We start from the raw sequence: 18,513 nt of genomic DNA on the forward strand, positions 1-18,513 counted from the left end.
ATTCAATACGGAAACATAATTCCCCTTTTTGTATTTTAGTTGATCAAGTAATCCGCAACCGTGGAGGAAAGTCAATTAAAACCCCATCGTTCAGGGAGGCTTACGAGTCAACCGCCTTTGTCTCCGGAACCGAGAGTAGTACGGACGAAGCGAACTCGTTTGACCAGGTCAAAATCTCCTTTTAAAGTTAGAACAGAAGTTCCAACAACATCTGAGATTCTGGTCACTCCCAGTATTTCTGGAATCCCTGCCTCTATTGAAGAAGTTCAACAGCAACAGAAGGACAGTCGTACTGATCCTAGTCTGAAAACAAGTACTTACATAACTGAACCAGTTCCATCTGAAACCGGTCCACAGAGTCTTGTTGTTCAAACAACTGTCGCTGTCGAAGCAACCCCTTCTTCGGCACCAGAAATCTTTTACGGACCTGACGGTCTGCCTCTTCCTCCTGGTCTGATTGCAATAGAGGAAATCGTAGAGGACCAGCAAGCAAATACTCCAATTCATTTTGGAGTAGGTACCACTCTTTTTCCTTCTGCATCAGAAGTTTGTCTATCGCCACTGGAAGTTCCTGAAGAATCGTTAGGAAGTTTATTGGATAGACTTAAAATGTCTGAACAACCGTCGACATCTAGGACTGTGCCAAACGACACAGCGACAACAGAAGCTCCTGCTGCCATTCCAACGATGTTTGCCGGCATACCAGCCGTCCCGACTAGCTCTCATCAGCTAGAAGGAGTCCACCCAGGGACTATTATGACAACTTGGTCTGTTCCAGTTTGTTCTTCCGGTATAATACCCGGTAATTCTTATGTTGAAACTAGACAAATTGACCCCTTTGGGAATCATTTTGGACCATCCAGTCCTCAAAGGCCATCTATACCCTTGAGCTCCGGATTGTTACCGTATGGGGGGCAATATGCTCTTTCACTTCCCCTTTCGGGGGGATACCCATACGGCAGTTATCAACCACATTCAGGTTTGACTGAAGTAACGACGAGTGGTTGGGTGCCTATGTTACCCCAACAACCGAGAGTTGTATATTCTATCCAACAATCTGTACCTATGTCTAGTATCCCGACGACGCCAGCAATTGTAACCGTGTCGCAAGTTCAATCGATGCCTGTTGTATGTCAACCCCAAGTTGTAATGCAACAGCCTATTGACCCCGCAACACAACCACAATCGCCAATTGCCGGGACAACACAGATACAAATGGGGACTATAACCCCGCATCTTGGTCCGTCGGTTAGTGTCGCACAACAAAACATGGCTTCACAACCATGGATGGTGTAATACCAACAACCTCAATTTCAACAGGTGTACCAGGGATCTGAGCAACAGATCTTTGCAAATAGTGGGCAACCCTATATTCAGAACGGGTTAAACCAACCACTTTACAGTGGCCAAGCCCACCAGCCATATCAGTCATATCAACATCAGTTGCATTATGCTGGTGTGCAAAGACCTACTGCTCAGGCGATTCCATCATATCCAGGGTACGCCTCACCAAACCTGAATCAACAGTTGCCATTCGTGGCAACCTTAGAATTACCAGATTTACATCGTTTGACGAACGATCCAATCACCTATGCCCATTGGTGGCCAGCGATTCCTCACAAACTTCCTTCGGACATTCCTAAATTCAATGGAAATCCGGGCGAAGACCCGTCGAATCATGTGATGACATTCCATCTGTGGTGTTCGTCGAATACCTTGAATGATGATTCGATAAGGCTTCGCCTTTTCCAGAGGACATTGACTGGTCCGGCGGCCAAGTGGTATATTGAATTACCTAGAGCCTCTTTCGACAATTTTAGTTCCCTAGCCACGACTTTCTTAACACACTTTCAGTTACCTATAAGGTACGAAACTGGAACAGAGATCTTGACCAATTTCAAGCAGACAACGGCCACACATATATCTGATCATATACATGAGTGGCATCGTCGTCGCAGAATGGTAAAGACCTATGTTCCAGATCAGCTATTAGCTGAGTGGTTTATAAAGTCGCTTCTGCCGGCAATTACAGAAGATGTGGCCAAGGGAGGTGTCGTAACAGAGGAGCAGGTTATTGCTCGTGCTCAATATTTGGACTTAGTATATACTCAGTCGGGCACGCTCTATGATAAGATACCTGATGCCCCCAGACCGGAATTTTCAATCCCTCCTCCTCCCGGATCGAACAGTGACTCTCATGCCGGTGATGGCGTGATTGGAACTGCAAACGCTAAGTCTACAAGGGATTCGAATAAGAAAGCCCGTAAGACTTCGAATCAAAAAGCAAATCAGGAGATTCTTGCTTCGGAGGTAAACGCTGTATCTACGGATAAAGACAAAAACTCCAATCAACCAGGAAGCAAGAAGAAACAAAACAAAGGGAAGAAGAAGAATCAAGGTGGATCATCCCCTCAAAAAACTTCTTCAAACCCTCCTGGGCAAAAGAAACAATTTCCTCCATGTCAAATATGTGATGAAAATCATTCAACAAAGAACTGTCCGTTCAAAGCTGAGTTAAAGAGGTTCCTAAAAAGTTCCCAAACTTCAGCTGTGTTGACTGATCCGTTTCCTGCCCCAGGTCAGAATATGGTTGATAGTGGAAATGCTTCCCCGTCTCAAGTGCTTATGCTGTCGATTTCTAAGCAAAGTGATGCTTTGATATCGACTAGGAATAAAGATTATGGGAATCCGCCGGTGTCGAACGACAAAGGGAAAGATCAACCCAGTAGTTCGACAACAACTTCGGCAGAAGCTGTACCCCCCCTCACGCATGAATTAACAATAAAGCCGCCTAAGGGAGTAGTCCACAAGTCGACATTCAACCCTCGCGCCAGAGTGGCGCAACACTATAATGTAGTGGAGGATTTGGCCCAATCGCCATCTGCTATGTCGACTCTTGAGGTACTACAAAATTGCCCATCCCAAAGGCAGGCATTGTTATCAGCAATTGGTGGAGTGGATCCTAAAGATTCCAATCTTGTATCCTTTGATCACAAAGGATATGATCCTCAGTTACCAGCACAATTAGCTTTCCTTATTCAAGTGAAAGCACTCAACAAAACTGTTCATAGAACGATTATTGATGAGGGTGCATCGACATGTATCATGTCGATGAGTTGCTGGAAAACTCTTGGATCTCCAACCTTGTCGCGATCTTCGACAACATTAAAAGCATTTGACGGTAGGTCGTACACTCCGTACGGTATCCTAAATAACTTTAAGGTTGAACTAGGAGGAAAAACAGTAGAGATTGATGTTGAAGTCATTGATGGCAATCTTGACTATAACATCCTACTGGGAAGACCATGGATATATGCCATGGCAGCTGTAGTGTCGACATATTTTAGGAAGATCGCATTCCCGTTTGAAGGAGGGATTACGATCGTCGACCAACAGAATTTCCTCCCTAATGGTTCACAAGTTACTGGAAGCATTCCCCTGATCCATGGGAGCGACCATTCGATAAAAGATATAGGAGTAGGCTTGCTAAAAGATCCCACAATGATGGGGACTTTCGCGTTGCCACCTCCTTTCCATGAAGGGAATATCCCGTTTGTAGCAACATGCAACATGGTATCTTCGTCAAAGGTCGCAGAAGACAAAGTCGTCATGGATCATCAAGTGGTATTGCCACCTAGCCCTATTGAAATATTGTAGCAATCAATGTTTCAGGCATGGGAGGCAAGCCCAAATGAACGCTCGTCAAGCGTTTGGGTAGATAGGTCCGAAGAATATGGTACCCCGTTAGATCCATGGTCAAAAGTTCATGGGACTGACGAAGGAATCTTACAATCAATGATGATTGAGGGGGCACCATGGAATGATCACCACCATCGTTCCCTTCTTCCAGAGTGTGAAGAAGAAACTCATCACGACCTATACCACCCTTCAGTGTTTGAATTCCTAACAAATACTGTAAATACGGTGGATTCAGAGAGAAACCTATCCAATATTGAAGAGACCGTAGCCATAAACATCTCGACAAAATCTGATGTTGTTGAGAATATTCATGTCGGCAAAAGTTGTTCCCCTTCAGAACTGGAAATATATAGTGCTCTCTTTCGCGAATTTAGAGATGTCTTTGCATGGTCATATGATGAAATGCCAGGCATTGACTCGAGCATAGTTGAACATGAAATTAAAATGTATCCTGATGTCAAACCAGTAAGACAACGGCTTCGGCAGGTACATCCGAAGAAATCCGCTGCCATTAAGGCGGAAGTTGAAAAACTCCTCCATGCTGGATTCATCTACCCGGTTCCTCTAACCGATTGGGTATCGAATATTGTCCCTGTTATGAAAAAACAAGGGACGATAAGAGTGTGCGTCGACTATAGGGATGTAAACAAAGCTTGTCCAAAGGACAACTACCCTACACCCTTCATCGACCAGATAATTGATGAATGCGCCGGATGTGAAATCTTTTCCTTTATGGATGGATTTTCCGGGTATAATCAAATAAATATCCGCCCACAGGACCAGTCTAAGACTGCATTCATCTGTCCGTGGGGCACATTCGCTTATCGAAAATTACCCTTTGGTTTAAAGAACGCAGGGGCGACGTTTCAGAGGGCAATGAATTATGCCTTTCATGACATCAAGAACATTGTTCAACCTTATCTCGACGATCTTCCGGCTCATTCGCGAAAACGGACTGATCATCCGCGGCATTTGAGAGCAATATTTCTGCGTTGCCGACATTATAAGATAAGACTCAATCCGCACAAGTGTGTGTTTTGCATTGGTTCTGGTCGTTTACTTGGCTTTGTTGTCTCTAAGGATGGGATTCGTCTCGACCCATGTAAGGTTCAGGCAATCATTAATTTGCCTCCACCTTCAAATTTACTTCAGATTCAGAAACTCCAAGGGAAAGCAAACTTTCTGAGGAGGTTCATTCCAAATTACGCAGAACTTGCCAAAGGTTACACTCGTCTTTTGAAAAAGGATGTACCTTTTGTCTGGGACCAGGTTGCGCAAGCTTCCTTTGACGCTCTGAAAGATTGTCTAGTAAGAGCATCATTAATGTACGCCCCGGACTATCAAAGAGATTTTAACCTGTATCTAGCTGCAGCAGATACGACCATTGCGATGGTCTTGGTGCAAGAAGTCGATGGAATTGAACATCCTATATATTATTTAAGTAAAAACTTAAATGATACAGAAAGTAAATATTCCTATGTTGAAAAACTAGCGCTTGCTGCTGTTCAAGCGATTCAAAGGTTTCGACATTATGTCCTCTTTAGGAAAACTACCGTTTTGTCAGATTGCAATCCCATGACATATATACTGTCGCGACAGTTGCTTGGGGGCAAATATTCAAAATGGATAGCCATCCTTCAAGAGTTCGATTTAGATTTTGTAAAATCCAAATCGAAGAAAGCTCTAGTTTTCGCGGAATTATTATGCGATCTCCCATCGTCGTCCAACGATGAAACATCAGAAGAGTCAATCGTGGATGAAAATTTGTTTCTGATATCAGTAAGCGATGAGTGGTATGGAGATATCATTGTTTATCTCCAAACCCAAAAATTTAGGCTTAATACCTCACACTCAGAACGGAAACGTATACGATACCAATCGAAAGACTACATGATCGTCGGTGATACACTTTACCGTCGTGGCGTCGATACAGTTCTGAGGAGGTGCCTTACCCATGAGGAGGCCGAAAAAGCCCTGAATGATTGTCGTTCAGGCGCGTGCGGGGGACATCAATCTGGATATGCAACAGCACAAAGAATCTTACGAGCAGGATATTTCTGGCCAACTATATTTAAAGATTGCATAATAGCTGTCAGAAGTTGCCATGCATGTCAGATCTTTGATAGCAAAACCAGAAGACCACCCGCACCCTTACAGCCGATAGTTGCTGTTGGGCCCTTCGCCAAGTGGGGCATCGATTTCATGCAATGTAACCCCACCTCGACCGGGGGGCATGGGTATATTATAGTCGCTGTTGACTATTTTACCAAATGGGCCGAGGCGATGCCTACATTGGATAACACTGGTGAAACAGCTGCCCTTTTCTTTTTCAATCATGTAGTCGCCAGGTTCGGCGTTCCGCAAGCTATAGTGACAGATCATGGATCGCATTTTCGCAATCACATGATGGTTGAATTAGCTGCCAAACTAGGGCTATCACACGACAGCTCTACCCCGTATTATCCACAAGCCAACGGACAAGTTGAGGCAATCAACAAGGTCCTGAAGCGTATGTTGCAAAGGATGATCAGGGTTCACAAGAGAAGATGGCATCTAATCCTGTACTCAGCATTATGGGCTTACCGAACCTCGGTAAAGAACGCCACTGGGTTCACACCATTCCAATTGGTGTATGGCCTAGAGGCAGTATTACCGATCCAGTGCGAAATTTCGTCTCTTAAACTCGCAATTGACCTCCTCCCCGGAACCTCAGAAGAAGAGGCTCGTTTCCTGGAATTGATCCAGTTGGATGAAAACCGTCGTGATTCCGCTTTGGCAAACGAGGCTCATAAGAAACGAGTCAAAGCACAGTTTGACAAGAATGTCAAACCGCGCAACTTCTCTGAGGGTGACTTGGTTTTGCTTTACGACCAAGAATCCGATAAATTAGGAGCAGGAAAATTTCAATCCTTATGGATGGGTCCCTATATTGTTAAAAGGGTGTTAGCAAAAGGAGCCTACGAGTTAATGGATTATGACGGAATACCACTGGCGCAACCCCGTAACGGGTTGTACCTCAAGCGTTACTATGCCTAAATAGTAACCTGAGTGTTTTTGTTGTATTTTGTTTTCGCTAAAATGTTTGTTTCGGTAGTAATCCACCCTTCTCGTTTGTTGCAGATGTCGAATTATTCTGATACATATGTGGGATATGCCGACGGAGCGAGTCGTAGTACGCGGAATTTATCCTCCGCTGCCTGGGCCATTTTTGATCCAAGCGGCGAGTTAGTGAGTTTCAGAGGTGTGTGTATTGGACGGTCAACAAACAATATCGCTGAGTATAGTGCGTTGATCGAACTCCTCTCTAATACCATCGCTCATGGTATACGCCGACTAATTGTTAGGCTAGACTCACAACTTGTGATACTACAACTCACTGGTATATATTCAGTCCGCAATCCAGCTATTTATCGTATGTTTCTAAGAGTTAAGATTTTGGAAAGAGAGTTTGATTCAATTCAATACCAGCATATTTCCAGAAACTTGAACACATTAACAGATTCATTGGCAAACTATGTATTAGATAGACATTTACAACATACATAAAAGAGATGCATCGGTGCTATGTAAGGGGATCACAAATAAACTGAAATAAACTCCGAAAATCAAAATATATAAAGCTGTTTATAGTTTGTACATAATGTGCTGTAATCAAAACAAAATTGGTCATATGACCTAGGACTCAAAAAGATGCTAGGGGGCACCCTAGCCTAGTGGTGCTCATGAAAGTACGTCACGGTCTGTGCGATCATGGCAAGAGACGAGTCCATCGTCTAGGCACACCGATGGTGTGTCGCTGCAACTGTAAAGGTAACTCGTCAATCTGTACATCCGGAAGGCCACGAGTAAGGCTCTCAACCTGCTCCTGCACAGCTGCAAGTATCTCTGTATCACCAAGGTCGCGAATAACAACTCTCCTAGCAGGCTCTGCTGCTGGGGCAGCAACTGGCGATCGTGGACGAGCTACTGGACGAACAGGACCAACATCTGCATGCACCCAAGAGTTTGATCAGTTTTGAACAGTAAACATCATGAATGAAAACAATAAACAGTGATATGGTCAGAGATTTTACCAATAGCACCCCATTGCTCGCCATCCGGAAGCACCAAGTCCGGATCACCTCGGTAGTCCATACCCACATATGGATACTCAGAAAATGCCATCTCCTGACGCTCAAACCACCTAAAGAAGGACTCAGTGAATGTAATATGAGGTTGACCAGCATGCCGGGACATATGGTCAACCCACCTCTGCATGCGTGGCTCGGTCGGAGAAGGCACATCAAGCAAGATGTACTGAGGTTGCATCAATGGGATTTTCTCCAAGACAAAGGCAGTCAGAATAGAACCAAATCCAAAGTTCTTCAGCCCCCCGTCCTTTACCTTGGTCAATTGACTTTTCATCTGGATAAGTACCACATTTGAAAAGAGAAAAGCTAGTAAAAGTAAAAAATGGAATTTGACCATGAATCGAGCAGTTTTACCACGGAATTTATGCTCGTTAAAAAATAGAAAAGTGTGAGCAGAGTTTTTTCGCCAAAGTTCAAGCTCATTAAAAAATGAACCTATCTCGGTAAATAACCATTGCGATCGTAAATTTATAAGCCTTAAAAGCCTTGGTCGTGTTTTCATCCATCACCTCCATTTCATTTGGCCGGTCGTTCACCCCCATATGTGTGTTTACCTATTTTGAGGAACAGCTGCGAAGAGTGATTTCACCTAGCCATCCTTGTGACACTACAGTGATTGGAAAATTCCAATTTGTACCTGGAATCAGTTGCTATCCCTGTTTATCACTCGTTCCTAAAAAAACGAGTCTTCTTTGAGCTCTTTTCACTGACTCGTAAAATATGAAAAGTTTGCCGAGTTTTGGCCTTCCAGCTCGTTAAATGACCGGAAAGCTATCCCTCCTCTAGATTTTAATCTTTTTGGACCTGAGGGATTATTGCACAAAAAGATCGAGCGCTTGTCTTGTTCGGCTCGTAAAAATACCGAACAGCCATCCCTTCTGTATTGTTTTATACTTTTTCGGACTTAAGGGATTAGATGACGAAAAAGGAATTATGGAGTTGACTTTCTGTACCTTTTTGGACTCTCTAAAAATGAAAAGGACCGAGTTTTCCTTGTCGTTAGACTCGTTAAAATGATTAAATAGCGACAAACTTGTCTTTAGACGAGAACGAGTTTCCCTATCGCTAGGCTCGTTAAATCATAGCGATAGGCTTGCCCGAAGGGCAGGTTATAGAACAAGCATATGTTATCCTCCTCAAGCTTGACAAAAATAAAGAGGTACTGGTCAGAAATGACTGGGGAAAAATTGGGAGAACATCAAAGTTTAAAGGTAGCAAGTCACTCTTGGATATGACACTTTTCCTCCGTACCATATCGGGTTGGGTTGTTTCATTCACCGGTCTCATCACCATGGTCCTCGCCACACCATCCACATTTGGGGTAATGCTACCGATCCATCGCATCAGTGTCGTTATATGTTCAAGAGGGGTCATTCTGGAAGTGTCAACCGTGTCCCATCCACTACCATACATTATCCTTCATCCATTCATGATCGCCACCCTGAATCATATTTCACAGTTTGTTTTCACCTCCACTAAAGTCATTAGCTCCGTTCCGTGTCATTGATGTGGGATTCATTAAGGCCCTCCTTTGACGGATCGCTTCTTGTCGACTTCAGCTCATTATCCAAGAAGTTGATCAAGGAACACCCCCATCAGTACTTTGAAGCTTGCATGCCTCAATGGCAAGTTTCTCACTTCCGGCGACAGGTATACATCAATGACCTTCGACCAGAAGATTTTGCGTGGCGTTCGACGCCAAGTCCTTTATTCACGCCACGTGAATTGTACTGCAGTACCTTGAGGGTCATCGTCATTATTGGTGATTCCTCTCGCGCTTGTTAACGGTTTTCATTATTGACCGGTAATCAAGCGATGTCTTTCCATGTTCGACTTCAGCGCAATTCTCACATGGATCGACTTGTACTTAGAGTGAAGATCGAGCGAGTTTGAAGACCCCGGATCTAGTTTCATCCATCCGGACTGCGATATATATTCAGGAAATAAAAAAGCATTTGCCGTGTACATCATTGCAGCAGATGATCATCCTATTCAAAGGATGATAGTTTCAGCAGAAAATTATCAGTCTATCTTCAGATGATCGTCTGTCATATGTACCAAAATGTATTTATAGAAAGCTGAGCATGGGAATGCCCGCCTCAGCTAGATCATGAGAATAATGATGAATGAAAAATAATGTATTGTATTGTATTGTATTACAGGGCACTCTCCTCAGCACTGGAACGAACTTCGGATCCTCTAGCTAAAGCATTTCACCCGATAAACGGCCTCATACTTTAGGGGGCAACTGTTATAGACATTTTTGTGCCTCGCGTCAAGGAGCATGGAATGTCAATAATTACAGGGATCCTCAGTCCCTAAACATGTTGTTCTTACCCCTAAAAGAACAAGGTCATCAAACAACAGCACTTCCAATCAGTTCTCCACCTGAAAACACTTCAAAACAGGCTTATTTTGGATCATGTCAGCTGCTTAACTGAGCATCTGCGCTGTATTGCAACTGTCCCACTCTGTACCTGCGCTGGAAGTCAAAAACAATGAAGGCTACCTGCGCTGGGCGAGATTGGCCAAGTGGCACAGTCATCCTGCAAGGTGTCAATTGCCCAGGAAGCTTCCAAAATGACACTTGGTTCATGAGATTCGCCCTGTGATGAGTAAGAGGTACTTGATCACCATGTGTAAGCAAGGATCTCCAAGTGGACACAGGAACTGAAGATTAACTGAAGATGGAGAGGACACTAGTCAGCCATATGCCAGCCTCCAGCTGACTCATCCTTTCCTCTTCCCTCCTATATATAGAGCTCTTCTATGAGGTCTAGGGGGGCTGGAATTTTGTATAAGCAAGGAGGTGCTGTTGGTATACCGCCAGGATTATTGGGTGATTGTTTTACTAGAGGTGAAGAGGAGAGTTCTTGCTGCCGAGGAGGTGCTGCTGGATTGGATCCAACATTATTGGTTGTAACTTCCTCTGGAACCCTGTTACTTTCTATCAATAAAGTTTGCATGTTCTCCTATATACTTGTTTTACATAGATGCTTTGTGTTTACATGTATATTTGATGCACCCTAATCCATGCTTCAGTTATGAGTACATGTATCTTGTAGTTCGCTCTCTTGTTTTGTGCAGGATCTGTATGTAGCTGGATCGGCTAGGAGAGCAAAGAGCTGGGAGCAGGATACAAAGAGAGAAGGACAAGGATCGACTAAGCGCAAGACACCAGGTTGGTTGACCTTCTTACTATTCTCTCTGTACTTTCATAAAGTGGAACATGAAAACTTTATCATTCAGTTGTTGCTAAAGACTGTCACCTTTAGAAGGGTTAGTGTCATCCGCATCGGATACTTTTCCCCACAACAAAGACCCCAAGACTGCAAGTTGGAATACAATATAAACACCCAACAACACATAAGTTTCAGTGGTGTTCTTCAATTTCCTGCGGCTCATCTTTTTAATTGATGGGCTGCAGAATGGCATCTTCATTTGCTCCATCATCAATTTCCCTATTTGAATACCACTCAAACATATGAATGAACTCATGTGCCTGCTGAGGGTAATTATAAGGGAAGGCAACATGGAAAAGTGGTGGGCTATTTCCATGAGGCTCTGCAACAGCTACCAAGAAAAAGATGTGAACGTTCCCTCTACAGGGGAGGCAGGGGAGCCAGAGAGACAAACTTGATTTTAGAGGTAGCAATGTTGTGGCCAAAAAAATTCTTTATAAGTGGGTCCCACCTATTAGGTCTTTAGTGGATAACCAAATATAATAAATAATGTTAAAGAGAGTTTTAACTATTGTCAACAATATGGAAAAGTGCTCATTAGTTGAGGATAAGACGGTGTTGGAACGATGGGAAAATGGCCGTGCAGTCTCTTGTAAATACAACCCCTTGTGTTATTGTATGGGCTGGCCCTTAGTTGCTGTTGTAAAGCCTTGATGTGTAGGGTGGGCAGTATCATGTGGGCCCAATACATCTAATCTTTAGTTTCCTACTAATATCAGTTTCCTCTGTAATAGGGCTGCTTGTATCTTCACAGCGATCTTCTTATGGCTGCAACATTTGTAATAGGGCTGCTTTTATCTTCACAGCGATCTTCTTATGGCTGCAACATTTGGAATTTAAATTTCTCTCACGGAATCCCATTGTTTCTTGTTATCCATACAAGTTCGTTAGCCTTTTGTTTGCTTGTAGATAAATAGGAGAAATTTTTATTAAATAATATCTTGGTTGACTGTTCCTGCGCGGATCAAAGTATTTCTGTTATAAGTACTTTCTATTTTGGTGTTTATTAGTCTCTATTCAACCCAATGCCAATCAATCTCTTTTCCTGTTGATACAGTTGCAAAGGTTTACTTAATGCATCATTACATTTTTACAGAAAGAGGTAGCTATTGTCGTTAACAGCGTTTGGAATCGAGCTATAATTTGTAAGCTTCTTTTGTTGCAGATTGTCTATGATATTACAGATATGGATAGTTTCGATCATGTCAAAAACTGGTTGACTGAGATTGAAAGATATACGAGTGATAATGTAAACAAGATCCTCGTTGGAAACAAATGTGATTTGGCGGAGAAGAGAGCGGTGGAGCAACAAATGGCTAAGGTATATAGTAAATTGTATTATTGCACTCTCACAATCATGGAAATGCATCTAGATCTGTCTGCAAGTTTTTAGCTGGTGAATGGAACTGGATCTCTTTGTGCAAGACATGTACCATTTACCTCGCACTTTACTTTCCCACTTTTGACATAAATCTTTATTTATAATATATCTTATCACTTTCTGGTCATCCAGAATTTAACATCAACCTTTATGGTGTGATATTGTGCAAGTCGGGATCCAAGAATCCTATCCATTTTCTCTTTACTCTTCCATTCTAGGCCTCTTCTCTTATATATTTAGAGACTGCAGGCCTTCGCCAATGATGTGGGAATCCCATTTTTGGAGACAAGCGCTAAAGATGCAACCAACGTTGAGCAAGCATTCCTCACAATGGCCAGGGAAATAAAGAAGAGGTAGTAAGAGTATTGTATGTGTTTTCTCATCTATGAGTCTACCACCGATTGCTACAAGCTTCATTGGAATGAACTGTTTGTATTTGCTTCAAGACTTTTATTTTGACAATAAATACATTCATCTTGTTAAAGATGGGTTAACAATTTTTATAATTTCTTGGCTGAGTTTTCACAGGGTGGGTGGCCAAACTACCTCGAACAACAGCCAAATAGGTACTGTTGAAATGAAAGGAAAACCACTTCAACAGAAAAGCAACTGCTGTAGCTAAGATACTTTTGATCACATCTTTAAGTTAGTTCCCTAAAAGAAAGCAAGGACAAACTGTCTTTTGCATGTGCTAAATGATGACTTCAAAAGCAGTTCATATTGCCCTGTCTGTGCCTTTGCCTTGATGACAATGTAATATTTGTTGTATCTTGTAATTGGGAGATGGTGATTGCCTTACATATGGAGAGATTTATAAACGCAGTTTCAACAAATTAGGAATCTGAAAATTAATTTAAGATTATACAGCGTGATTATTCTTTTCTTTTTTCCAATTATATTGGGAAATGCAGATGTTGATGTGAAATAGATCATTTGCTTTAGTTTTGGTTAGCCTTTTAAGATTTGCTATTTTTATGCTTACTCATAGGGACACTGCATATAATGGTGGATAGATTCCTCTATAAGTGAATGAAACCTACATTTGATGGATGGGAATATTAGCTGATTATGGTTCATGTAAAAACGTATCGTTATTGTGGACCGATGCTTGATGTTTGTTGTCAAATATATGTCACCGAATTCTTGTGATTAATTAAGTCAAGGCCTTTTAGTACTCTCCTGAAGGTAGAATTGAAAATTATAAATATTTAAATGCCTCAACGTCGAGGTACAGATTGAATTACCTAAAGAATGGTGGATGGGTTCATCTGTTAGTAAATGGAACGTTCAGTCGGCGAGACACTGGCTGATTATGATTCATGTGAAAATATTGTTATTCTGAAATGGGGCAAGACTTCACGGAATTCTTGTTATTCTGAAATGGGGCAAGACTTCACGGAATATTTAAATGTCTCAACTTAGCTATGCCTAGATAGAATTCACATTTTTAAAACCTGAATGCCTCACTTCACTATACCCAGATTGAATGACTCTTCCATTGCACACTTGCAATTTTAATTTATCTGCAACGCCAAAAATATGATACATTGAAAGACAGCAATTGATTTCCACCTGGCCACTGTGGCCATGGGTTGTAGAGTATTATAATTTATAATGGGCGTAGTCTACCTAGGCATTACAAACCCCGATTACAAACCCCCCTGAATTACAAACCCCGATCGAAATTTCGAAGGATGAACACTGCGAACTGATAGCAAAGCAAAGCGAAGAGTACCTGGCCTCCGAGCTGTAGTGCGGAAGGAGTTCGCAGAGGGGTGCACGCAGAGCATCAGAGCTTGAATGGGCACGGGTGAGTTCGCAGAGGCGGAAGCGCAGAGCATCAGAGCTTGAATGGGCGCGGGTGGAAATTTCGAATGGAGGGAATTACTCCCCGCATGAATTCTCCGAATTCCAGCTCATTACTCGCCGCAGGAATTACTCCCCGATCAGTCAGGGAAGTCAGGTGATCGGTCAGGGATGTCAGGGAATGTCAGGGCGGTCAGGGAGGGTGGCGGAGAAAGGTGGTGGTGGAGCTGAGAGATGGTGGTGGAAGAGGGAGAGATTTCCGGTAGCCGGTGCCGGACGATTTTCCGGCCGGTGCCGGAAAAGGGGCCATTATACAGCCTCCGTAGACTACTCCATTCATTTGACTTATTGGGTGGCCCCTATCAAATAAGTAACTAAAAAAGTCACTAACGTACCTCTCCCTGTCAGTCGAGTCACTAACGTATTCATTTGACTTATTGGGTGGGGGGGCATAGGTCGAGTCACTTAACGTACCTCACCCTACCGGGCCTATGGTCGAGCCTGCTTAGGCATCCTCTTCCATCCATCCTTCAACTCCATCCTCTGCCAGCCATACCCCATCCAGCCTCTTCCTTCACCTCCAGCCATCCTCTGCCAGCCATCCTCCATCCAGCCTTCCTCTACCTCTTCCGGATACAAACTAGAATTCTCGTGTAGGAATGAATCCAGTCCAGCTAGAGAATCTAGTCAAGCCAGCTCAAAATAGAATCTAGTCAATAGCCAGCTAATGGAGGAGGGACCTAACTAATTGTATTAGCTATCCCGCCACCGGGAGTGTAGTTATACACCTTTCACCTCCGGTAGGGACCACCGGTTTCACTATCCTGAGGTCCAGCTTGCCTTCCATCCAAACATCCAGCTTAGGATTGATGTAATGAAATAGAGAATATATGCATTGAAGAAGGGTTGGGTACCAACGTGTGGCTAAAGTAGCGATAAAACGCACGCAAATGTTCAATTTACTTATTGGGTGGCCCCTCTCAAATAAGTCAAAAAAAGGGCCTGCTGTCGCATCCTTTTCAGAGGCTTGAGAAGGACTGATGCAAGCTCATATAGCTACTTATTGCTTGCTCGACAAATAGAATATGCATTACATTTATAACGGGTCCTTTATGATTTACCCCTATTAATACGCAGGTATCCCCCCCTACGCTTATGCCCCTCCCACTATCGAGCGGGCTCGCTACTGGCCCTTTCCCCTTTTCCTTCAAACACACGTCCTATCTCTGTTGTAGCTGTAATCTAAACGGGGTTTTTGCGATCGATGCCCATTCGAGCGGAAGCGAAAGATTAGTGTCTCATCTAGTCAAGCGGTTTCGTCCTATCTTCATTCGGCCGGTTTCATTCATTCATTAGTGGCATTATAACTATCAATCGTAGCTGGGTGGACTACCTCTTATGAGCGAGGTGAGACAGAAAAAGGATAGCAATTGATAGAGGCTTCGGAGCTTAGGGATCTTGGTTCTTCAAGCTCAGTCGTTGGTACGGTCATTCGAGTCATTTCGTTATGCCGATCCTCCTCAGACCGTATGCCATCCCTCCCATCGTATTCCCTAGGAACCTCTGAATATATCACTGGACCAACCCTTATTAGATTGTCTTTATTGCCCGTATCCGCTGTGCGGGTGATGGGATGATGGAACCAACCGCATTAGGAGAATAAGCCGATTCCTCCCATGCATTCGATAGTGAAGATCTTTCTCCCAACCCGTACTAGAGATAGCTACTCCGATAATGAGATATTCTATTGACACTCCGTACTACCCATACCCCTATGCTCTCAGTAAGGATTCAAATAAATGATTGGCAAGTAACGATTCAGAGAAGGACTTATCCCCTGCTGCACTAGTAAATGATTACTATGATACCGCCCACTAAGCCTACCGAATAAGCTCTACCTACCGACCATGAGAAAGATACGAGAAAGATATAGGTGTGACGATTGAGAAAGCTTGGGTGCGATAGTAGTTTGACTGGATTCGAGGGAGATGGAAATGGATACGATGGATAAATAGTCCCCGTTGGTGCACCTGATCCGATAGTTGTTGGGTTCTCCGTTCCGACCGATAGGAAGGAAGAAGCCCCTGCTGTTTCAAAGTACTATTGCCATTGACCAAGTACGATTGATGGGAGAGATGAGATATGCTTGGAATGGTTTAGAAACATAGATTCTCTAAGGGTTAGAGGAGTCCTACCTCGGCAATAGGAGGAATATAGTAGTTTGACCGAGATAATGAGACGGATGTCGCTAGCGATAAGGACATAATGTTCCCAAGCTCCCTACGGTACTGACTGATCCCACCAACCTTAAGAATATGCCCATCTGCTCTTGTTCTCTTTGTTTGTTCTCCAGTTGCTGGTAATGTTTCCCTTCGTAGCTAGGCGAACCCAATCCCCGCCTGCCGGTATAGGCGATGGTTTAGGAGATGGAGGAAGATTGCTCAGTAGGTTAGTGAGAGTGCTTTCACCGAGTTGCATAGCCGGCTACTAGGGAGTGACTGTAGCTGACTTCAATGGGGGCGATCTCCAGCTTTTCCGTACGCCTTGCTTGCTTGGCTTGGGGAGAGAGAATTGTATCCGTCACTCGACCGGAGAGGGAGAGGGCTATTAAGGAGATATGCTTTCAATCTCAGGAAATGGAGAAAATGTCTCTGTCTTTTTCATAGGCAAGTGGGGACCTCATGCATAGACGTAGATCCTGAATTATTGATATTGGGTTGAGGCAGTTATGGAGTCACTCTGGAGGGTCAGTGCCTATTGAATGGAGTCATTGAGTAGGCGGGCCAAGTGCTTGATGCAGTTGATAATGTCTTGGTGAAGCATATACAATGGCTACCAAGTTCCAGAGTTTGCTTTACCGCTGGGCGAGCGACGAGATCAATATCATAGTCATTTTTCATCCATATCATACAAATTGAGAGGGAACGATGGAGGGAGAAGCTAGAATTCGTTCAGATATTGATTGGTCCTAGTTCGACATGGGGTATTTACGCGTCATTGGTTCCCTTCGTATATGTGTTGATCTTTCCATCAGCTACATCCTATCTGACCCTACCTTTGGACCCGTATCCTGTTCGTACACGATCAACAGAGGTTCAACAACATAAAAACCCTATTCCTTTAGGGTTTGCTGTTAGTTTCTAAATTATATATTGAAACCCGATCTTTAGGGTTTTGTGAATTAGGGTTTCTGAACAAAACTTTTATAATAATTATAGTAAGATCCTGTGAATAAATCCCTAGGTGTATGTTCGTATGTTTGATCGAAACCCTAGCTCAGTGAAAATTGTTGTATATCTAACCTTGATGTATTAATGTTTGTGTCCTAGGTTTACCTAGTAGATATTGTTAGTGCATAGTTATGAAATCCTAGATATAAGTATACTTAATTGTTTATCCTCATGTTTTGATTTGTAAAATCTAGGGTTTGTACAAAACCTTCGTAGAGATTGATATTCTAGTAGATAATGATACTGTTTTCATGAATTTGCTTTGATAATAAAATTTAGGGTTTGCAACAAACCCTAGTAGAGTCTGTCATACAATTCTGAAAGTAATATTAAAGTCTTAGATCTATAGTACTATGATTGGATTGTAATTTGATTGAATTGTTGATATCTAAGATTTTGTGTCTCGATGATAAAATCTAGGGGTTTGGGACAACACCCTAGCTAGAAATTGAAGTTTAGTATGTAAAATATGTGTCTCTTATCGATTATGAACCTAACTAGGCTTAGGTATTTGGTGTCAAAAGTTTGAATGTTTGAATGCTTCCATTATAGTAATATGATTTAGTTAACTTCATGCTTTCCTATATCTGTACTTTGCTGTACTTGCTATTAAGGTTTTGCAGGTACATAATCTTCAGATGATGAAGATGTTCATATGACAATAATCAACATGATGAAGGAAGTTATATGAATGATGATGATCAAGATGACCTTGATGCCATCAGAAAGAATGAAGTCGTGAAAGGTTCTCCGATGTTATAGAAGAAGGAAGTGGTTGATTTCCCTAAGTTTAAGAGGGAGAAAGGGTATATCTCCCCAGTTGAGAGGGAGGGCATATTATGACAGTGAATACCTTGAAGTAAGAATAAATGAAAGTAGTTCAAGATAAATGTTCATTGCAAGACTTGGGAAGTACTGAGGTTGTATTAGGTGTTGCTGAAGAAATAAAAGAATAAAAAGCTCCGATAAAATGTATATGGATAATTTGATGATGATATAAGTGGCATCAGGATGATTAAAGATTA

The 18,513-nt window shown here is 42.8% G+C and overlaps 1 protein-coding gene across 1 annotated transcript in view; it reads left to right on the forward strand.

Moving 5' to 3' along the window:
* The window catches only part of LOC149142161 (ras-related protein RIC1-like), a 227,874-nt gene extending 214,663 nt beyond the window's left edge, over positions 1–13,211 (forward strand). Inside the window, exons 2-4 of the mRNA XM_089449668.1 lie at positions 12,237–12,392; positions 12,702–12,805; positions 12,981–13,211. Coding sequence (XP_089305794.1) covers positions 12,258–12,392; positions 12,702–12,805; positions 12,981–13,074 — 333 coding nt within the window. The 5' untranslated portion in view covers positions 12,237–12,257 and the 3' untranslated portion in view covers positions 13,075–13,211. The remainder of the gene's footprint in view (positions 1–12,236; positions 12,393–12,701; positions 12,806–12,980) is intronic.
* The last annotated feature ends 5,302 nt before the right edge of the window (positions 13,212–18,513 follow it).

Source organism: Pinus tabuliformis, chromosome X, assembly GCF_031772625.1.
Source record: "Pinus tabuliformis cultivar Carrire ecotype Pingquan chromosome X, CPIR1, whole genome shotgun sequence".
Taxonomy (NCBI): Eukaryota; Viridiplantae; Streptophyta; class Pinopsida; order Pinales; family Pinaceae; genus Pinus; species Pinus tabuliformis.